Source organism: Sturnus vulgaris, chromosome 2 (assembly GCF_052056855.1).
Source record: "Sturnus vulgaris isolate bStuVul1 chromosome 2, bStuVul1.hap1, whole genome shotgun sequence".
Classification (NCBI taxonomy): domain Eukaryota; kingdom Metazoa; phylum Chordata; class Aves; order Passeriformes; family Sturnidae; genus Sturnus; species Sturnus vulgaris.
This window is the reverse complement of record NC_142244.1, coordinates 47,202,235-47,222,454: the sequence shown is the minus strand read 5'-3', so window position 1 is coordinate 47,222,454 and position 20,220 is coordinate 47,202,235. Positions and strand designations below refer to the sequence as shown.

Genomic DNA, 20,220 nt, shown 5'->3' with positions numbered 1-20,220 from the left:
GGTGTGGGAGCAGACTACTAAGTCTGCCAAACATATTTGTCACTTGTACACAGATTTGACAAGCAAAGAAAAATATAAGTAGGGGCTTTAAAAAAATCCTCATAGCCCAACCAAATATATAGGGTACAACAGGCAGCTCAAAGACTTGATGAGGGAAAGCAGGAGTCCCAAAATACCAACATGAGAGTGCACTGTGTTTAGGAAATGGTAGCAGATGAGCACAGGTGTGCATACTAGCAGAGGAAGGGACAGCAGAGCCAGCTGCTGCAGGAGCTCCACAAGGTCCTGTGTGAACAGGGAAAGAGAGGAGAAGGCCTCCAAGCCCAAGGAGATGGCAGGCATTTAACAGGACAAATTAGGCAAACTGGAGAGACTGTCCAAAATCAACATGGCAGAACTAAGAATGTACTTAGGATGTACTTCAGAAGGAGCAATTAATGTGCATTTAAAAAGCTGGGAAGGGACAATTAATTGTGATCAGACACAAGAAAAACAAAATACGTGTTTTGTTGTGCAATAATTGTCTGGGGTAAAGCATGAGACGCAATTATGTCATTTTCTAAAGGAGACAAGTCCTTGCCCTACTTCTACATCCAGTTTCAGGCATGACATTATAAAGGACAGAGATTAAATGGAAAGAATCCAAAAGAAAGTGAAAAGAGACCTATGAGGAAAGGCTGAAGGAAGCACATTTAGCTGATCCAGGAAAAAAAGCGCAGCTTGTGGAAGAACAAACCAATCTTCCATGTACAGGAAGTAACTGTAATGGAGGACAGCAATCAACCAATGGGTGTCCATAAAAAGGTTCTGAGAGCAGGGAGCTGCAGGGTGGTTGCTGTGAGAATTTGGGATTGCCCCATGATGGGCACACCCAGCTCTAGTCAGCTCCACAGTGCAGGAGACAGGAATGAGGGAACACCAAGGCATGAGGATGAGGAGCTGCATCATGAGGAGCAGGTACATCCCCAGAGGGACTAGTACACTGGAGAACAGGAAAAGCAAGAAGGAAGGAGTAGCAGAGAAAAATGTGACATTCTGACCCCAGTGCCCTGCACTGCTCACAGCTGCTCTGAAAGTACTGACTGCCACCTGCAGCTGTGACAAGGTGTAAAAGTGACACTGGTGAGGTAGTGAGGAGGACATATGTTTGGAGTGGAGAGCCTGGAAAAGGGGAGACAGTCTCCTAAATATTTTAATGTTTGTCTTTTTGTTTCCCAGTACCTGATTTGGAATTAAATATTTATATTAACTGGCTATAAGTTACATTGTAATCCCCAAGCTAAGTCTGCCTGACATAAAAAATCACTTGATATATGATCTCCCTGTCATTATTTTGAGCCATAGGTTTTCATGCTTCTGCTCCTGTTTTCTCTCCCATTCTGCTGGGAGGAGGTGAGCCACAGCCAACCCACTATAGTCTCACTGGATAAGGACAGAAAAGTCCTTAACTAGAGTAAGGAACAGTTAAGCATTGTGCTAGTAAAAGCTTTCTCCCTGATCTGTGGGACAATCTGGCCATGGATTTTGGGATCTCCTCACTGGACACTTTACAGAACAAGTTAGACAGCTCCTCTGAGACCCATCCAGGTTCTCCCTGCACAGGAGGAGACAAGCAACTTTTGCGATGTCTCTCCCAACCCTGCAGCTCTGTGTAGCAGAAGAAACACAGGGGCAGGAAACAAGCTATCACCTTTCACTTGTATAGCAGGCATACCACAATCTGCTTTCCAGAAAGGTAAAAGACAGTTCTTTGTCTGTGATTACTGAAGGGGACAATATCATGACAGATACAGCCACAGGAATTTTAGAAGTTCCTTCTCCTTGCATGTTTTTAGGTAAATAAAACACCAGAAAGTTATTTAAAAACTTTTCCCCCCTCAGTAGGAAATTAAGTACCTTTTTCCACTTTTCTAAAACGTAACACTGCTGTGTCTTTCTTGACACTGTGGGAGCTTGAGTAATTGTGCAATAGACAAAGCATCGAAGAAAAAGTGAGAAAACTTTTGCAAAAATGTCCTGATTTCAGAAACCTGTGAAGGAGGTGGCGTACATTTGCACCTGTGTCAAGAGAGAATGAGTCATGGCTAACACCTCTTACAAAGCATCATTCTCAGCAAAGGCTGTGTTGAAGGTCACAGATCCCAAACTAAAGGGTAAAAAAAAAAAAGAAAAGGAAAAAGAAAAATAAGAACCCACTACCATTAACTGGATTTAAGTGAGGAAATGTCCTACTTCCTCTTATAATGAAACTGGAGACAGTACCTGCAAACATAAGCATATACTCTGATATTGCAATTGTTGTCAGCCATAATGATCAAAGCTTGGAGATTTTAGCTGGCATGAGATACTCAAAGAATAGTTTAAGCCCATCTTCTGTGCCTTTAGGGGTACACTAGGAACACTGTCAGGAACAATATATCTATGTACCTCAATATCCTTTTCAGCTATAGTTATAGGCCTCTACAGTAACACATTCCCTGTTTTCTATGATCATATCACACAATATAGTATTACATCATAACAACACTGTAATAATAAAACACAGATCAGTATTTTTTCTAGGCATTGTTTCATACTATGCAACTATTCTTGTGCTTGTTTGGCTGCAAGAGTAGTATCTGTGTATTTCAAAACTTACCAGGAATGGGAAACCAAACCACACACAGATGTGACACACTTAAAGTGTACGTGCACACAATGCATAGCAAAAATGGCCAACAGTATTTCATCCATGGTCTAACTCCATCTTCCCTTGACAACACAAGATCAGGACACTTGGTGCACATTGAATGCCCAGGGGCACCCATAAGCCCTCCTTTGCAAAGCCTGAGACTACTCGTGATATCAGCAGGTTGGGTGCAACCATAAACATATTGTAATCCATTTTAGAACAGTCAGGAAGATCTTGTTCCAGCTATCAAATTCCAGTGGAATCACTGTACTGTGACTACTCTACACAATCTCCACGGTTTCAAGTGGATAAACCCACTTTTCACTCCTGACAGTGAAAAAGTGGTGTGTTAGACTACATTTTAGCAGCACTCTGTTTCTTTCTTCAAATCTGAGAAATAATTTCCAGAAAAAAATCCTGGACTCTTGGAAAAAAATGGACATTCTTGCCTATTGTTTTCCATCAGGTTGTAGCTCAGGCCATGCTTTTAAAGGCAGAGGGAGGACCAGGCAGTTCAGCTCCTTAGTTTTCTATTGCCTAGTACAGACTATTATAATTCTTTTGTCCAGAATAGAAATTTTAAATATACTTAAACTGTACGAAACAGAAGTTGCGAATGCATTACAATGCATACCAGCTATTCTGCACTGCTGAGCAAGTGAATTTATAACTTGCATAAATCTTCACTCTTTTTTCCACTCTTTTTCAGATATATGCCTAAGCTTGCATGCGAGTGGATACAAATTCCAAGCAATTTAAATCATTAGGGAGAAAGTGTGTGAAAGAGATGTGCAATTAAAATTTGTTCTTTTGTTTTGTTGTTATGCAGATTTGATGCTCTTCATTTTGCTCAGTTTCATGACACGTCATAAGGTGAAAAAATTGAAACCATGCTACTGGTTCTGACTTCTTCTTAGTTGTGAAAAAGATGAGAAATGCTTGTACTTCTTTGTCCCCTTTAAAAATCTCTTTCCAATTATGAGGAACATGAGAAAGCTCAGACCAGTCAGGCTGACAGCTGCTACCCTGGTGAGATACTGGTTTATAGTACTTTGGTTCTGCTTGCTGACTATGTTTCATCTACCACACTCAGCTGCAAGATAAAGTATATTCCTTCAGAAGTACCTATTTCTTTCCCATATCATGTATGAACAATTCTTTTTACCACCACTTTTATATTTGGTCTGTTGATAGTTGTAATTTTATTTTTAAATGAAAGAAAATAAAGTAGCATGTTTCCTGAGCAAAAAAAAAAAATCAACCAAGGATTTTTTAAGCTATGAGAATTAGTAAAAAGTGTAAAACTTCTGATAACACTTTTCATTTTCTGTTACCTTCTTAGATCCCAAATTAGATTTCCTAGTGACAAGTCTTGGAAGGACTTGTGGTACACATGCTTAAAAGACTATTTAGAATACTTGCAAGACTTCTAGTGTGCTCTAACACAATATCCAAACCAACACTCAAATTCCGAAAGCTACAGAAAACATGCACAATGATGACAAGAGGTGAGGTCTACAATAACGTCTGTTGCATGCAGGTTTTTATACAATTGAAATCTGGACACATCCACACACTTACCATGTAAGAGCATATTGACTAAAAGCAAGAACAAAACTAAAACATGTATCTGCCCATTACGAGTTATGACAGAGTTACCAAATTATTTTCTTCTATCATATCATGTGAGGAAGTGTTCAGTCCATAGCACAGACAGAGAAGAATTTCCACCCTGTATCATATCAGTCACTCATAACCCTGGCAGCCTGGTTTTGTAACAGCCTCATCCCTTTTTAATTACTTTTTTTAAAGCTCTGCTAATCCCCTAATCACAGAAATCATTTGTCCCAAACCATGTCTCATTAACCTGAGCCTTCCATCAGTCCTGCATTTGTTCACTCTATATATGTGTATTTTGGTGCTGACATGAAGCAGATAGAACAGGTGATAAATGTTGTTTTTTTCCCATTAGGCCAAATTACTTCAATGCTTCAAGGTGTTTTAAACAAAAAAAAGCCTTGGAAGCTATCACATATTTCAAGATACCTTTTGCCTGTAGGGCTTCCAATGCAGGAGCACTCTGCAGGTGCAGCAGGTTCTGTCTCCAGCCAGAACTGCACGTGGGTCTCTGTCTGACCCACACACTCAGCACTTGAGGTCAAAACAGGCAAAGGGAAGCTACACTCAAAGCTGCCAGTGACAAGTTCCTACTCATGTGATTGTTACTTGCTGGAAAAATACTTTTATCTATTCCTTAAAGTGACTTCTCAAAATAAACTAGAAAAATAGGCAGATAATGCTACTGAAAGATGAATGTCTGAATCAAGGTACCCCGATACAACCACGTCTGCTAAACTCAGCAACACAATCTGAGGAGAAACTAATGCAGCTACACTGTTAGTTTGTTAAAATAAATGAGCAATTAAATTGTCACATGAAAACTCCATATGGCATAGATAAGACAACTGAGCCATCCTTTGGCTGACACAATATGCAGTTGTGGAGAACCTTCTGTGTAGGCAGGATAACAGTGAATATTTTACTACAGCCAAATGACCTGCCTCAGAGTTAACATAAGGGACCAAGGCTCAGTTGTCTGAACAGAGATGTCTAACACTGGTTAGGCACCCCAATGACACTTCCTCCAGCTGAATGCCACTCCTGAATGGCACTGGGGTCTCTGCCCATGACTGTCAGGCCTAGGTGTATGTTTCTGGTACCACCAAACACCTACAACATCCACAGCTGGCGGGATGGCTGGGCATGAACGCTGGAAGAAAATTGTAAAATATCTGTCTTAAAAGTGGGAATGTATTTAACTAAAAAACAACTTCCCAAATCAACATCTTCCTTTTCCCAAACAAAAATTACTACACTATTTATCTCATGCTGTATTTCCCCTGTGCAACGGTCCTTGTGCAAGGACCATTTAAATACACTGGCCAAAGTTTTCCAGAAAGGAAAGCTGAAATGCATCACCTCCATGGCCTGGGAATCCCAAGGGCGAAGTTTTCAGAAGAATTTAATTGCCCAAAACAAGATCAATTGATTTGAATCTGCAAATCAAAACAGCACATGATCAAAATACTTTGATTCATTTGCCCATAAACTTCTGAAAGATGTTGCCTAAAACTAATAATAAGGCAAGTAAAACAACAAAATAATTTTACATCAGTGTTATCTTCATGTTGCACTCTCTGTAGGCACAGCAGACTTCTTTTCTGCCAGTAAGTTTTCACCATAAAGTTTTATGTATATTTGAAACATTATTTTCCCACTCAGCAAAGAAAGTCTGAAAGCACTGAGGGTATGCAGGGAAAAATAATATGGAAAAGAGGCAAATTAATAAAATGGTATAATTTTCTCACTGTTTTTACAACTAACAATATCGTTCTTAGTTCCTCATTTCTTGGTGGCAAAACCCTTACTTTTGATTCCAAAGCAAAGTATTATAGCAATAACCAATTTTAGGCCATTTTCAACATCCCAATCTTATCCTTGAAAACGACAAAAGCAAAGGACTGTGCAGATATGCTACCATATATTTCTCTCTTCAGAAGGAACTCCTTTGTTCTCAATCTTAGCAGTACAGGAAAGTTTTAAAGGGCCAAAAGAGAACCTTAAAACCTTGCCTCTGTTGCCTCATGGAGCAAGAGGACCTTCCTATCTTGATCCCAAACTAGGGAGGCTCGGCTGAGGAAGTGAGGATGCATGACAGAGCAGGTCCAAGAACTCACTGGAGAACAGATAGATGAAGGGGTGACAGTGATTATGATAAAGAGCTGACAATATGCTGTTGATAGATGGATAGTCATCACCTTCTTTTGTTTGCCACAATTACATAAAAGGAAAATTTAGGGGAGCTAAAATCTTACTACATAGGGAGGGATGCAGAACTACTAGTGACTGGAATGTGCTACCTGGCTAGCATCAATGCTATACAGCTTACACTAAATAAGGTCCTGAATGCATTTTTATGGAGGACAAATGCCTCTCTCACTCACACGGACCAAAGTTCTAGATGAAGATTTGCTTCACAGTATTATCATCTACATGCAAAACATCGAACTCACATTATGAAGCAGTTAGGACTACAGAGTTCTCTGGAGAACTGACATAGGTCACTGCTTAGGTATGGCACAACTGAATAGTGGGTTCTACCACTTAGTTCATTCTCACTCCCTGCTTAGGGAAGGGTCTATTAAGGTCAACAATAGCTCTAGGGGATTATCTAATTTGCTGTTCAGATCTGAATTTAAGTTTATATACACTGTAAAATCAGTCTCATCTGTAAGAGCAAAATCAGTCTCATCTGTAACAGCATTCTAACAAAAAAACTTGATTTTTAAGGCTTAAACTGTGGGCATCTTTCCTCTTCCAGAAAAGGATTAAGTCAACACCAAGAAAGGCAGAATAACAAAACAAGATCAGATTAGAAGTATCCTATATTGCTAAATAGCAATTCTTTAAGTCATAGCTTGCAAAACCCTCCTTTCCACTATTCAGCTGAAAGAGGGCTTTTTCTTTGTTTTTAAAACTTCTCCAATTCATATTATTTAGACCATATTAGAGCTTTAAACTTGATATACACAAGATGCATTTGATGACTCTTTTAAGGCACAAATGACAAGCAATGTCATATGAAAATTTAAGGAAAGCTTTCCAAATGTTACCAAAAGGCAGAAAAATGGAGTGCTGGGTTTTTCTGAATCTACATGCTAAAGCAGTTTGTCTGTAACAGGAGTAGTCACCAGACTAGACTAGCATACAAGCTGGCTCTGGCTTGCCAGAGTAAGTTGCTCTGACCCAAGCCTTTTTCTGTGCTGCTTTAAAGGAATTTATGAATCCGTCAGTTCATTAGATGCAACCAGTTCCACAAATATGAACATCCAGTCACATAATCAAACATATCCTTCCTCCTTTTTGTCGGACTGAGTTGTTCTCCCAAAGACAAAAACATCAGGTTATGTTTACAAGTCTAAGGGGAAAACAATCCTTCCTGATTCCCCCTGCTCTCTGAATTAGGAAGGTGAATCAACTCATTTTGCAGCCACCCAGTCACTAGATGAGATGTAGATAGGAAAGATCCCTGGCAGTGGGATAGAGGCAAGCCTAAAAGTAAATCACTCTTTGTAACTCACTGGATGTTTTGTGAAACTACATCCTTAATTAGCCATGGAATGGAGACACGGGGTAGCACAGTGTTTGATCCTTCCAGAAGAGGACAGCCGTCTCATCCTATACTTGTATTTTTTGACATCAGTCACCTCAACCTTCTCCATAAAACTTCCCCTCCCATCAAATACATCCTTTAAATGAAAATCAGTAGCTCTTATCTAGAATAATTCTAATAGTAAATGGCATTATCAAGTATGTGCATTACAACAACATGCAAGTAAGAACATAGATCACAGTTTAACCATTCCTGTGATAATGGAGGTGAAAGAGTCCAAGAACACCTCTCAAAAGACTATCTGCAGTCTTGCTTCGGGCACAGGCCCATTTCCCTTTAGCAATTCCAGAGTGAACTCATTTGCCACAGCTTGGAAGAGCAAAGAGGAAAGACAAAACTGTGACAATTTATAGCTACCTCTAACAGGACATTTACATACAGAAATCTGAAGAAGATTGAACTGCAAGTGAACTCCTGTCTCTCCTGCATGTAAAAGCAGAAACCTTTCCAATATTTGAAGTGCTTAGTTACTAGTACCTATTTTCCTGAAGGGGAAAGGACAGATCCTGTGGGCAAACAACTGGTTGCCCAACTGGCATCAGCAGCCAAGATTTATCTTTTACATTCATGGGACTGGCTTTGCTAATCAAGGACTGATTTATAGAAAAAGGGATGCAATGGACCAACCAGCCAGTTGGCAAATATGCGTTTGTTCTGACCAACACAACAAAGCATCAGCAATCCAGGAAGTTTCTGGAGTGCTTTAGTGGTAACTTCTTAACATGGGTGACTGAGTACCTAACAAGTGCACCAACTGGGCCTCACACTTAGAAAAAAGGGAGAAGGAGACTGAGATGGGAAGGTCAGGGGCAGCCTTTGCTGCAGTGACCATGAGTGGCAGATCCTGTGAAGAAAGAGCAAGGCAAAAAGCAGGACTAGGAGATCAGAATTCAGGAGAGCAGATTTTGGCCTACTGAGGAGAAACCCATGCAGAGAAGAGTGCACAGGAGAGATGGTGGATTTTTCAAGGATCACCTATGCCAAGCTCAAAACTGGCCCATAGCAATGTACAGGAAGTTGGGCAAAGGTAACAGAACAAGACTTTCCCTCAGCCAACTTTTGGGAACACTGAAATGGGATGTTGCCAGGCTGCTGAGCCCTGATGGGTGCTAAAGGAACTGGCTAATGATGCTAAGGCCCGTCTTTGCAATTTTTTAAAGGTTGCGGTGATTTGGGATGTTCCTAATGCCTAGAAAAGGGCAAATATCCCTTCAATTTTTAAGGGGGACAAGAAGGATAATTCAGGGACCTACAAAGCTGGTCAGCCTCACCCTGACCCCTGCAAAGGTGATGGAGCAAATCGTCCTGCAACCCATTTTTGTATGTAGATTGGATGAAGGTGACCGGGAACAGTTAGCATTCAATTATAAAGAAGAAATGTGCTTGAGCAGCCTCACAGCCTTTTAAAGTGAGATAACTTACTCAGTGGATGAGGAGAGCAGTGGACACACTGTTTATTGTGGCTTTAAAAAAGCTGCTGACAGCTTTGTTCTTGTAACAGCCTTCTCTAATCACAGCCTCACTGAAAAACTAGGGAAGTAGGGGCAAGACAAGAGGGCAGAGATGGACTGAAATTGCTGCACTCAAAGGTGATTAGTGGCATAAAGTCCAGTTGAAGGTCAATCAGTATCTGTGTACTCCAGGGACTGACACGGGGGAATGCACTGCTTAACATCTTCATAATGATCTAGATAATAGAAGAGAGTCCACCCCCAACAAGTTTGCAGAGGATGCTCAGCAAGGAGGAGAACACCAGATGGGTATACTCTCATTCAGAGGGACCCTGGTCAGGGTAGAGTAACAGGCCAACAAGTACCTCAGCAAATTCAACAGAGGGAAATTGCAATCCTGCAGCTGTGGAGGTCTAAGGCTAATCATCAGTACAGGCTGGGGGCTGACCACCTGGAAAGCAACTCTGAAGGAGTTGAGGGAAAAGCATTGCCAGGAGGTTGAGGGAGGGCATCCTTCTCTACTCACGCATCTGGAGTGCTGGGATCAGTTGTGGGCTCCCCCATATAAGACAGACAAAGACAATACTGGAGAAAGGTCAGTGAAACACAAAAAAATTCATCAAGGGACTGGAGCACCTTTCATACAAGGAACAGAGGCTGAGAGATCTGGGACTGCCTAGAGAGGAGAAAGCTTGGGAAGATCTTATCCATATGTCTAAACACCCAATGGGAAGAAATGAAGGGAACAGAAACAGATTTCTCACTGGTGTTCAGTGACAGAACAAGAGGCAATGGGCACAAAATAGAATACAAAAAATGTTGCTTAAACATAAAATAAGGAAACTTTCTCACAATAAGGGCATTCAAACACTTGCCCTTAGAGACATTTAAAACCCAACTGGACATGGCCTTGAAATGACACAGCTCTGTGTAGGGATCTCCAAAGGCCCCTTCCAAATGGAATGATTCTGTGATTACATTTGGCAGAAAACAAGTAAAGATCTGTTAATTTGATTCTTGGATACAGAACAACTGTTATATTAATAGATTTAATCTGTTCTAAGGCCCTGCAGCATGCATCACATACATTCATAGTTGGTTCATTTGTTGCAGGTAGTCAAGAAAGTAAATTGAACATAGGAAAGCAGATACGAAATATTTATGCTAATAGCTGAATAAACACTAAGGAAAAATGACAGATCAGGAGCTAATTCTGTAATGTGTTCAGTACAGTTAGGTTCAACTTCTACAAAGTCCACCCACCAAGTCTGAGCCATGCTAACTAGCTAACACACAACCATTTTGGATTTATGTGAAGTACAATAAAAACCCATTTTAGAAGTCTCTGGAAAACTTATTGGTTGAGTGCTGTAATTGTGTTTGTTCAACTGGACATGCCTCCTCTTGAGCTCAAGTTGAACCAAGAGATCAGGAATGACACATCCAGCAGAAAGAACTCACAGGAATATACCATATTAAAAAAGTAATATCCTTGCCTTATGTGGTAACTCCTCTACTTAAAAAACAAAACCCATCATATTGGTATAAATAAGTGGTTATTAAAATTTCATTTTAAAAGGCTTCATTTAAAGGGTATTGACTAGATTAGAAGCTTAAAAAAAGTCCCGGAAATGGCCAGGAAAATGCCGGAAAATGCCGGTTTTGATTTTTTTTTGTTTGTTTGTTTGTTTTTGTTTTTTAGCTCAGGAAAGTCTTGCATGAACTTTTATTCCTAAGCTAATGAAAACCACATCAAGTTGTCAGAAAACTAAAAGTGACCGCCTAAATCTTGCTGCTAGTAACCAGAAAATCCTTATGACTTATTGAAACAGTTACCAATTTATCATTTAATCATATATATTGTCATAAAACTCTGATCTCTCAGCATGTCTCTCTGCCATTTCCTTCTCTCTTTAATGACCAATGAAGCATGAACCTCTCACCTTCACAGGCAAGTTTCTTGTTATGCACCCAGATGATTGGGTGAGGATCAGTGAATGCTGTAGGTAAATGTGCTATCCGTGGGTATATAAGTGAAAGTCATCTTTCACACACTAAACGTAGCAATTAATGACAATAAAACCTAACTCCAAAACTGATAACCAAGACCAATCTTATGGACAGATCAGCTCTCACAGATTAGCCAACTAAGAAGTATCCCTTAAGCTGCTTAATTCTACATCACTATTTTATAATCTTAAGGAATATTACATTTGCTGTAACTTTCTGTATGCAACTCCATCCAGCAATTGCCTGTAGCAAATGGTGACTACCAGAAATTAAGGACTAGAATGGTAGTGAGAAGGAGAGATTCGGCATCTGCCTACAAAGGGAGATTGGCACTAACCTCTGGTTGCTCTAACAGTGAGTAGTACACCACTGAAGTCCTACAGACCTGTAGCCTGGTAACAGTATCAGCACACCGTGTGGTTGACAGACACTTACAAGAGACCCTGCATACAGTTTAAGGCAGTCACATCAAACATCTGTGCTTGAACTGATGGGCAAGACCCTTCTGTTTCCTTTTAATTAGAAAAGCAAAACCTTCATGGTCACATACCTCATTGCAACATTGCTGCCATCAATAACTATTGGCCTCAGGTTGTCTCCATCCTCTGTCACATCCTCCTGCAGTGGAGACTCTGACCTCTGAGACTCTATGGAAGACGCTTCACGCATTACACTAGTGTTAGCATTAGTTACAGACTGATCAGTCTCAGTTTTATTCCCAAGTTTGACAAGTTCTCCCAAAATATCATTTATTAAAGCATCAGTACCAAGTTTATTTAGTACAAGTTGAACCTGCTCTTCAGAGTAACCCAACTTAAGTGCAAACTCCAGTTTGGTTTGATATTCTTTCACCACATCAGGAGGTTTTTTGACTTCCTTAGGTACTATTTGAGCCTCTTCTATCCTAAAGTCTTGCAAGATTTCATTTCTTTTTAGTATATGAGGCTCTAAGCAAGGAGATCGGCACAGCTGTCGGTGAGTCTTAGGCAATAAATGTGACTCCAGTGCAGAATTATTCAGTCTCTCTGAATCATTATCAGAATTTGTGCTTTCTTCAGAGTCACAGCTGGAGCTTCCAGAAGTCTCTTCAGATGCCTCCTTTTCTCTGTCTTCTTTCCTAGAATTAACCTTATCCATCGTTGGCTTCTCTGCCATCGACCAAGGTACAATTGCATTTATTTGTGTGCCAGTGCTCCCCACATAAAGGTGGCCTAAGTCATGCCCCAGATGATCCTTCAAGCCCATGAAGCTGCTGCATGTACTTGACTCCACTTTGCTGTTTTTCTTGTATTCCTGAATATAAAGTGTTCCGTATTCCTAAAGAGAAAACAAAAATGTTGCAACTGGTTACATGCATTACTTGTTTTCTATTTTCTTGCTGCTTCTTCAGAACTGCATTTATTCTCTTGCAACAGAGGAACAGAACTTTTTTCCTTTTCTTAAACATGGAAGGATTTTTGTGGGAAAAATTCTTCCTAAGGAATATCTATAGCTAAATGGGTAAATAACTAACTATCTGTCTTCTGAATGTATCAAATATTTTTACTTTTACATTTCTAGAAATGGATTTATGAAAGAATACGAAACCAAAGACTCCAAGTTTACCTACTGTAATGTAGAGACAGGAGTATAGTCATTATTTAAAAACAACGAGGTATTTCTTCTAGCATAAGACTATGTTGGAACAATGAAACAATAAAAAAAAAGTGACTATAACATGCACCAGAAAAGGTTTTCAAGTGAAATACCTTACAGTATGTTGAATAGAAAGAAATTAGCATAGTGCTAGATTCTCCGGCTTATTAGCAACAGAAAACATGATTAAATAAAAACTTATTGGCCCTGAAAGACACTATCAGTTCAACTGAATACACTCAAACTATTTCTGAATTCCCTTATCAAGTGATAATTAAGTCAAGAAAGACTAATTGCTCTCAACAGAGTGTTGTATTACTAACACATACAGCATTTAGGGACATGGATTGATCTAATGGCCAATAAAGCCAATGGAAGTCTTTGCACTAATTCCAACAGACCATTCATCAAGCCAAGGCAACAAAATTAAAAGCTGACTTCAGTTCCTGTACTAGATTTGTGCAAGCCTTTTGATAAACCAAAACTATACGTGTATAGATAGGAGCCATTTAGGAAGAATGGAAGAAAAAAGTTGCAGTTTCCTGGACTTCATATACTTGCCATATCGGATTTTCTTGAGGAATTTTGCATAGCAGGAGTTATGCAGAAGTTAGTTATCCATTTCATCACAAACATTACTTCAACAACCTATATTTAAAGGCAGATTGCTACCTCTTTCCCTTACTTTGTTCCTTTAAACAGAAATCTTTGCTAACTGCCTCAATAAAGAAAATAAAACATAAATTATTTCTCATAAATAAAAATGGACCATATGGACCAATTGTACTGCAAGGTTACCATGAAAAAGAAGAATTTAAATTAAGGAAAGACTATGAAACAAAGAGTTCTTTCACACTTCCATCCTGTAAGGCAGAATATAAAGCAACATATAGAGACAAAGGACTTCATTTTAACTTAAATTTTCTGTCTGCAAATACATTAACTCTCCTATCCCCTTAGGGGTGAGCATTTAAGATTGACACAGTATTTTTAAAATACAGTGTACTTTCCTCTTCTTGCAATAAAGATTTGAGAGGGTGTACTGGAGAAATTAATCCAGGCTTAAGATTAGAGAAAATCAAACAAATAATCCAATCCATGGTTCCAGTAAAAGTAGATTCTATAGGCAGAGAGTGCCAAGATATCACCATTGTGTTAGAGCATTCTGGTTATGGGGCACAAGATCTTACTTTACCTAAACATTTCTAGTTAACATAAATAAATTTTATCTATCATCAGTGCTTTCATGTCCAACATCTCACTCCCAGCAAGACTGATAGGGAAGAAAACATAGATCTTATCTTGTTAGAAGGCAGTAGGGCTGTAATTCTCAGGGAGTGTATTAATGACTATTGCCTTCTCTTAACACAAAGCTTTAGGATTTCAAGCAACCCACAGATTAAACACAACAAGAATTTAGGAAATGGACCTTTTCACACAGTGATTTATTAACTAAGATAATACACTTGATAGCACAGAGGTAGTAACAAATCACAATATTACAATAAAAAGATACAGTTAAAAAACCAACACTGTGGCCTTCAGAGAACTGACACACACTCACACACACACTCGCACACACACACACACACACACAAATTAAAACAAATCGCAAACAAGCAGCCCCTATTGGAAGCCAGGCTGCTTAGCAACGAGCCTCTAGTTGCTAGGATGCGCTCCTTTAACATACCATCATGAATACTAGCACAGCCAAAGAATAATTTGGTATGAACAAAAGCCCATGAAAGAGAGCGGGACTTAAGTGCGTCTGGTTTCCCCTCGGAGAACAATGCAGCTGCCAAACCAATCTGGAAGCCCCGACATCATTGTTCCACCAACCCCACAATCTGCTCTGACTCGAGGAAGTCTAGTTAATGGGCAATACTTTTAAGCTGGACTGAAAAGTTGAGCTGGCTCATGTACCGCTGCTGCAGAATACAGGGAGATAATGGGTCACTGCCTAAATCCGTGTACTGTGAAATGTCATTTTAGTATTGAACTAAAAGTGAAGGGAGGGTTTTTTTTTGGAAGGGGGGAAGAAGAGTTTGCATATTAACAGCATCAAATACTGAAAGCCTGAAGTGCATAGATTAGAAGGAGGATTTTTTTTTTTTTTTAGTGTTAGTTAAAATAATACTTAAGTCATTCTCCAATCACTTCTTTCTTGAAGTTTAAGCGCTTTACAGCAGCTACAATCATAACACCCGCCAGTGGGATTCAAAGAAGTCACTAGCATATGAATGTGTCTGAAGATCAGGCATTATATGAAACGTACTTTAGATGATTTGCACATCAACTGCATATGAAAAATGACCATAGCCTGAGCTGGGTCCATTGTTAGGAATATATACATAATCAGCCTCACATCTATCTGCTTTAATTCTCCTGTCAATCTCCATCATGCTCCAATATATAATTGCTTGTTTTGCAAAGAACTTGACTGTTTTTCAGAAACTATTTAAAGAACAGAATAATAAAAGCAGCAGCTTTAACATCTCCCACAGATAATACATAGTCATTATACTATTGCATTAAAAGCAATATTTGTATTTGTACTGTAAATCCAAAGCTAAATATTTCTGAAATAATTTTTCATAAGCAGTACACTATTCCTGGCATTTGGCCTAAACCATGTATGCAAATTGCATTTATTTTCAGACAAATTTTTACAATGCCTGGGAACTTTGTATATCATATTTGTGGTCAGTAGCATGTCTTAGCAACATTACACTTTGGAGCTTCCATCATGATGTCCTTTATAAGATTCATTGACTAGGACCATGAAAATCAGATGTCACTGTTGAATGCTGCTGATTATTTTGTCTTGGTTTGGTTAGTGAAGAGCAACATGCCAGGCAGTCAATTTCAATGAATTTGTATTCCAAATAAACACTAGTGTACCTACATACAGGACAACGAAGCTCATGAAAACCAGAAAAGGTCACATTTACCTAAGGAGCAACATCAGCTAAGAACTCCTTTATTTACAAGGAGCTTTTATTATACACACATGGTTTTAAAGTATGCTGACCGATACAATGCAATATAGCTAAGAAAAGCATCTACTATGAATTTTGACTCAATTGAGAGATAAACAAACAAACATCATCCAAAAAATTCCAGACACGAAAGTCTTCACCTTTTGGTTATGTTCACCACAGTTCAGTAAAAGAATTTGTATTCATGAAAAAGCTAATAAAATGGGTAATTCTCAGTTTAGACATACCTATGACAACATAAGTTTTAAACTGTAGCCTGTTTGAAACTGCAGTATCTCACACTGTGTTCACTGTTTAAGGCTTAAAGTACTGTACATACATTTATCAAGTATAAATATAATAGTCCAGATGAGCACTTCATTGCAGAAGTATAATCTTTCACCATTTCTTAGAACTTGCCACTATTTTCCATTAAGCATTAACAACAACCAGCCCATCGGTTCACCTCCACACAAAACAGAAATATTCCTCAAAGGGATGTGGGCAAGTAGACCACCTAATCTTTTACTGTGTATTCAGAATATTTTCCACTTACAGTTGAGCATAAAAGAAGTAATTTAATGCAAATTTAGTTCACAGAGGAAAATAACAGGGTAAAGTAGTCATGTGGCACAGTATAACAGAAAATGTGTATTCTCAAAAGACCATCAACAAGTTTCTGGAGATACACTCTACAAGGAAATAGTTCAACATGTTTTCACACGGCTGAAAACTTTTCCTAAGTCTTCTAAACACAAAATGGAAAATATAGAAATAATTTTGTTGAAATGCACACTGCCTGTCACAAACAGAAGTGCAGAGTTGATCAGAAAAGGAAAAAAAAGAACGTATCTGTTATCCAAATGATAAAGATACTGCAACAATGCAAATAAAATAATGAATATGTAATAAATACCTACTGCTGTAGTTTCTATGTATTTAATTACCATTGTATTTGAGCGAGTGCTGTTGTCTGCATCATTCTATCCAACAAAGGAGGGATGTCCCATTGAACAGATTGGTTAATGCTCTGGGGCAACAGATGTCTACTGGAACTGCAGGAGACCAGCAACTGGTGGCCTGCCCATCTTCTGAAAACTTTCAATAGACTCATGCATATGTTCACACAATAGGGCATGTGGTAGAAATGCAAACCTCTTTTTAACCCTTTTATATGCTCTCTTTCCCTCTCAACTGATATATGAAGGTCTTTGTTTTGGACTTTTTTTTTTTACAGGATCCTTGGAACACAGGCTCATGGAGTACACAGTGTTTGTTCTTCAGCCTAACATCTGAACTCAAAACATAAAACAAAATAGATTAGAAACTTTATAAAAACAGCCAAGCTAGATCTGACACACTGACAACTGGTTTTTAAAACTCAAAAGCTCTGACTGTAATACATTCCTATCTGAGAGCACTCTGATGCTCAATCTTACACTACAGTATCTTCAGATAGCCCATAATGCAGCTCTTCCTATTTCCACAAACACGGTAAATTTCACCCATGGTGTAGTATAATGGAAAAAGTGTCTAATTTCGTTTTTCTTTAAGAGCTTTTTCTACTAGTCACAATTTAAATAACAGCTTATTTGCAAAAAAAGGGTAAATACCTGCAACTTAAAAGTTGAAACCTCTCTTCTCCCCGGTGGGCTAGAAAATTTGTTCTCTTGATGGCTACTGCCTACCATTTTCGAATTCTGAGAAACGCACCATTACTGATGCTTTCAAAAGTTCCTTAATGGAACGCACTGTGTGAGATCAATGCTCTTTAATACACTTAATATTAGCACATAGGTGTTTTTCTTTCCCTATTTTTCCAAGAGACACCCAAAGTGTGCAAATCTCAGCCGACAGGCAGGCTAGCTCCTTGTCCAAATGCAAACTGATAACGCTGCAACACCAGCAAGGTGAGCCATCCCGCTCGTGCAGAGAGAAGCCCCCATACTTACGTTGGCTGGAAAACACACAGACATTGGTTTCTCGTAGCTGTTCCAGAAGCAACTCCTTAACACGATTTCAGCTGCAGACTTCAGGCAAGCAAGCAGAACAATGAATGGACGAACAGATGGACCCGCGATGTCTTTGCTTAACCTACTACTGAGCGGCCGCGGAGCCAATCACGGCCCGCAGAGCTCACAATTAGTTGGCTGGGCAGATGCAAGGCAACCTCCCCACCCTGCATCAGGTTCGGAGGTTTCTAAGATAAGCAAGTTGATGTCATTCTCAGGGTCTGCCCCGGGCAGCATGTGTATTAACGAGGGGTGTGCAGCAACAATAGGCCATACAAAAGAGACTAGCAGGCAGCTGCTGTATGAGAGCCAGAGTCATTAGGGAGCAGGCTGCCAACAAGAAACACCTGGCTTGGGCAGACTTCAGCTTCTCCTCATTGTTTCTAATTCATGAAACAAAGAAAAGAATTATTTTTTAAGTAGTAAAAATTGTGAGTTTCTATTAAAATACATCAGTCTGAAGGAATATAACCCCTTCTATTATGGAAACAAAAAGTTCTTTGTCAGGAAAAATATTAAAGAAAAATAAATCTATCAGGAGCTATTGTAGCCCCCTTTTCTTGTTAGCAAAATTAATCATATTGGTATAAAGCACAAGGATGTATGAAAGGAGCCCACACTAAACACTGAAATGTATTCAGAAACTGCTTTCTGAATTTTCTGACCCTTTTCTACATTAGTCAATAATTGCAACAAACTTGCATTTACACACAACTCTAAGAGTACTTGTGAGTAATTTAAATGGAGGGGATGAAAGTGCTTAAACTAAAAGCACATAATATTCATATATGGAATAATGGATATTTTTAAGCAGTTGAAACATTAGAGCACTTGATAGAAAGGAATTACGAACAACTCTTTTGTTCTGGAGTCCCTCATATTTGTTTGCAACAGAACTGCTTTCCTCTTTTATTTTTTCACAGATCTGTTCTAGATGCCAAGATCTTTCCATCTCTTCTTGATGACAGAATATTTGAACAGAAGTCTGGAGCTAGGCTATAGCCAACTCTTTATTGTTTTTATTTTCAATTGAAGTAATCCACATAGGAACACAAACTCCAGTCCACATCTCCCCTCACTGCCCAACGTTTCCATTGCCCAACGGAGACATTTTGCAACATAATCCTAGCAAGGTGTGATGCTTGATAAAAAAACAAGGCGCACTGTGGACTTTCAAGTAAGAATTTTCCACTGCTGATAACTTCAGTTGAAGACAGGTCAACACACAGAAGGAAGAGATTCTGCATTTGCAAATGTTCATCTGAATGACTACTAGAAAAGCGTATTTACTGAACTTCAGCATCATTACATGACTAAAAGCAATAACGAGAACCACAGAGGCAGCTGTCCTCCTCTGCTTGCGAGGACAGGCAAACTGCTGGGAAATATCTACTGTGATTTAACAGAAGAAAAGAATGAGAATAGGTTTGTTAGAACTGTTTCAAGTGACTTTCCAAGCTTTATGTGGATATTAAAGCAATTCAACACAGTATGTAAATGAAATTACATACTGTCATGCTATTACACTGATGCACTTATCAGGTGCCCCCAGATACTAAACTTCAAAGAAGAAACACCAATTATAGTTTCTCTGTCCATTAAACACTCCTTAAAACAACTACCAATGCCACAATTTTGGAGCTTTTCAGTCGGAGGCAGGAGGAGACTCCACACTAATTTCTGCCACTGTGAACACAAAGACTGAGAGAAAGCTACCCACGAGCACAGTGGGATGCCTGATCCCCAGCACTGGATTAAGCCTCTTTGCAAACAGTGAATAAAAGCAGTGATCTGAAAAAGCTAATCAGTCCCTGCTGTGGTATTTAGACTACCTCAGTTGCCAGTATTGGATAACATTAAGCATATTAAAACTTCTGTAGGCAAAATTGGAAGCCAGTCCAGTTCACCTGTGTCCAAGAACTGCACTTAAATGCAAGTAGGGTCACTTGGCTAGTCATTTGTTATCTCCCTGATCAGAGCCAGGCATTTCTTTTGCAATGCAGAGATGCTTGCTTTGCAGACACATGTATGATACCCTTTATATACACACGTCTATAACAGAGAACTCCGTGGCAGAGAAACGCTGTAAGTGCAAGTGTATTACCCGGCTTAGAAAATTACCTTAAAAATAATGCTGTAAGAAGTTCCCTTGCAAAGACCTACTCCCTCTATGTCTTCTACACTAACAATAAAAATGCCACCCTGCTTCGTGTAACCCCAACTCTCCACA

General features: G+C 39.2%; 1 protein-coding gene across 3 annotated transcripts in view; it reads right to left on the bottom strand.

Annotated features, from left to right (window-relative positions):
• Positions 1–20,220, bottom strand: part of ZC3H12C (zinc finger CCCH-type containing 12C) — a 45,024-nt gene that overhangs the window by 12,131 nt on the left and 12,673 nt on the right. For 2 of the 3 annotated variants that reach the window (XM_088159445.1, XM_014877628.2), the window contains exon 2: positions 11,916–12,682. In XM_088159445.1, coding sequence (XP_088015571.1) covers positions 11,916–12,610 — 695 coding nt within the window. In that variant the 5' untranslated portion in view covers positions 12,611–12,682. Of the gene's footprint in view, positions 1–11,915; positions 12,683–17,930; positions 18,166–20,220 lie in introns of those variants that run through there. The other variant, XM_088159444.1, reaches the window with a different exon arrangement.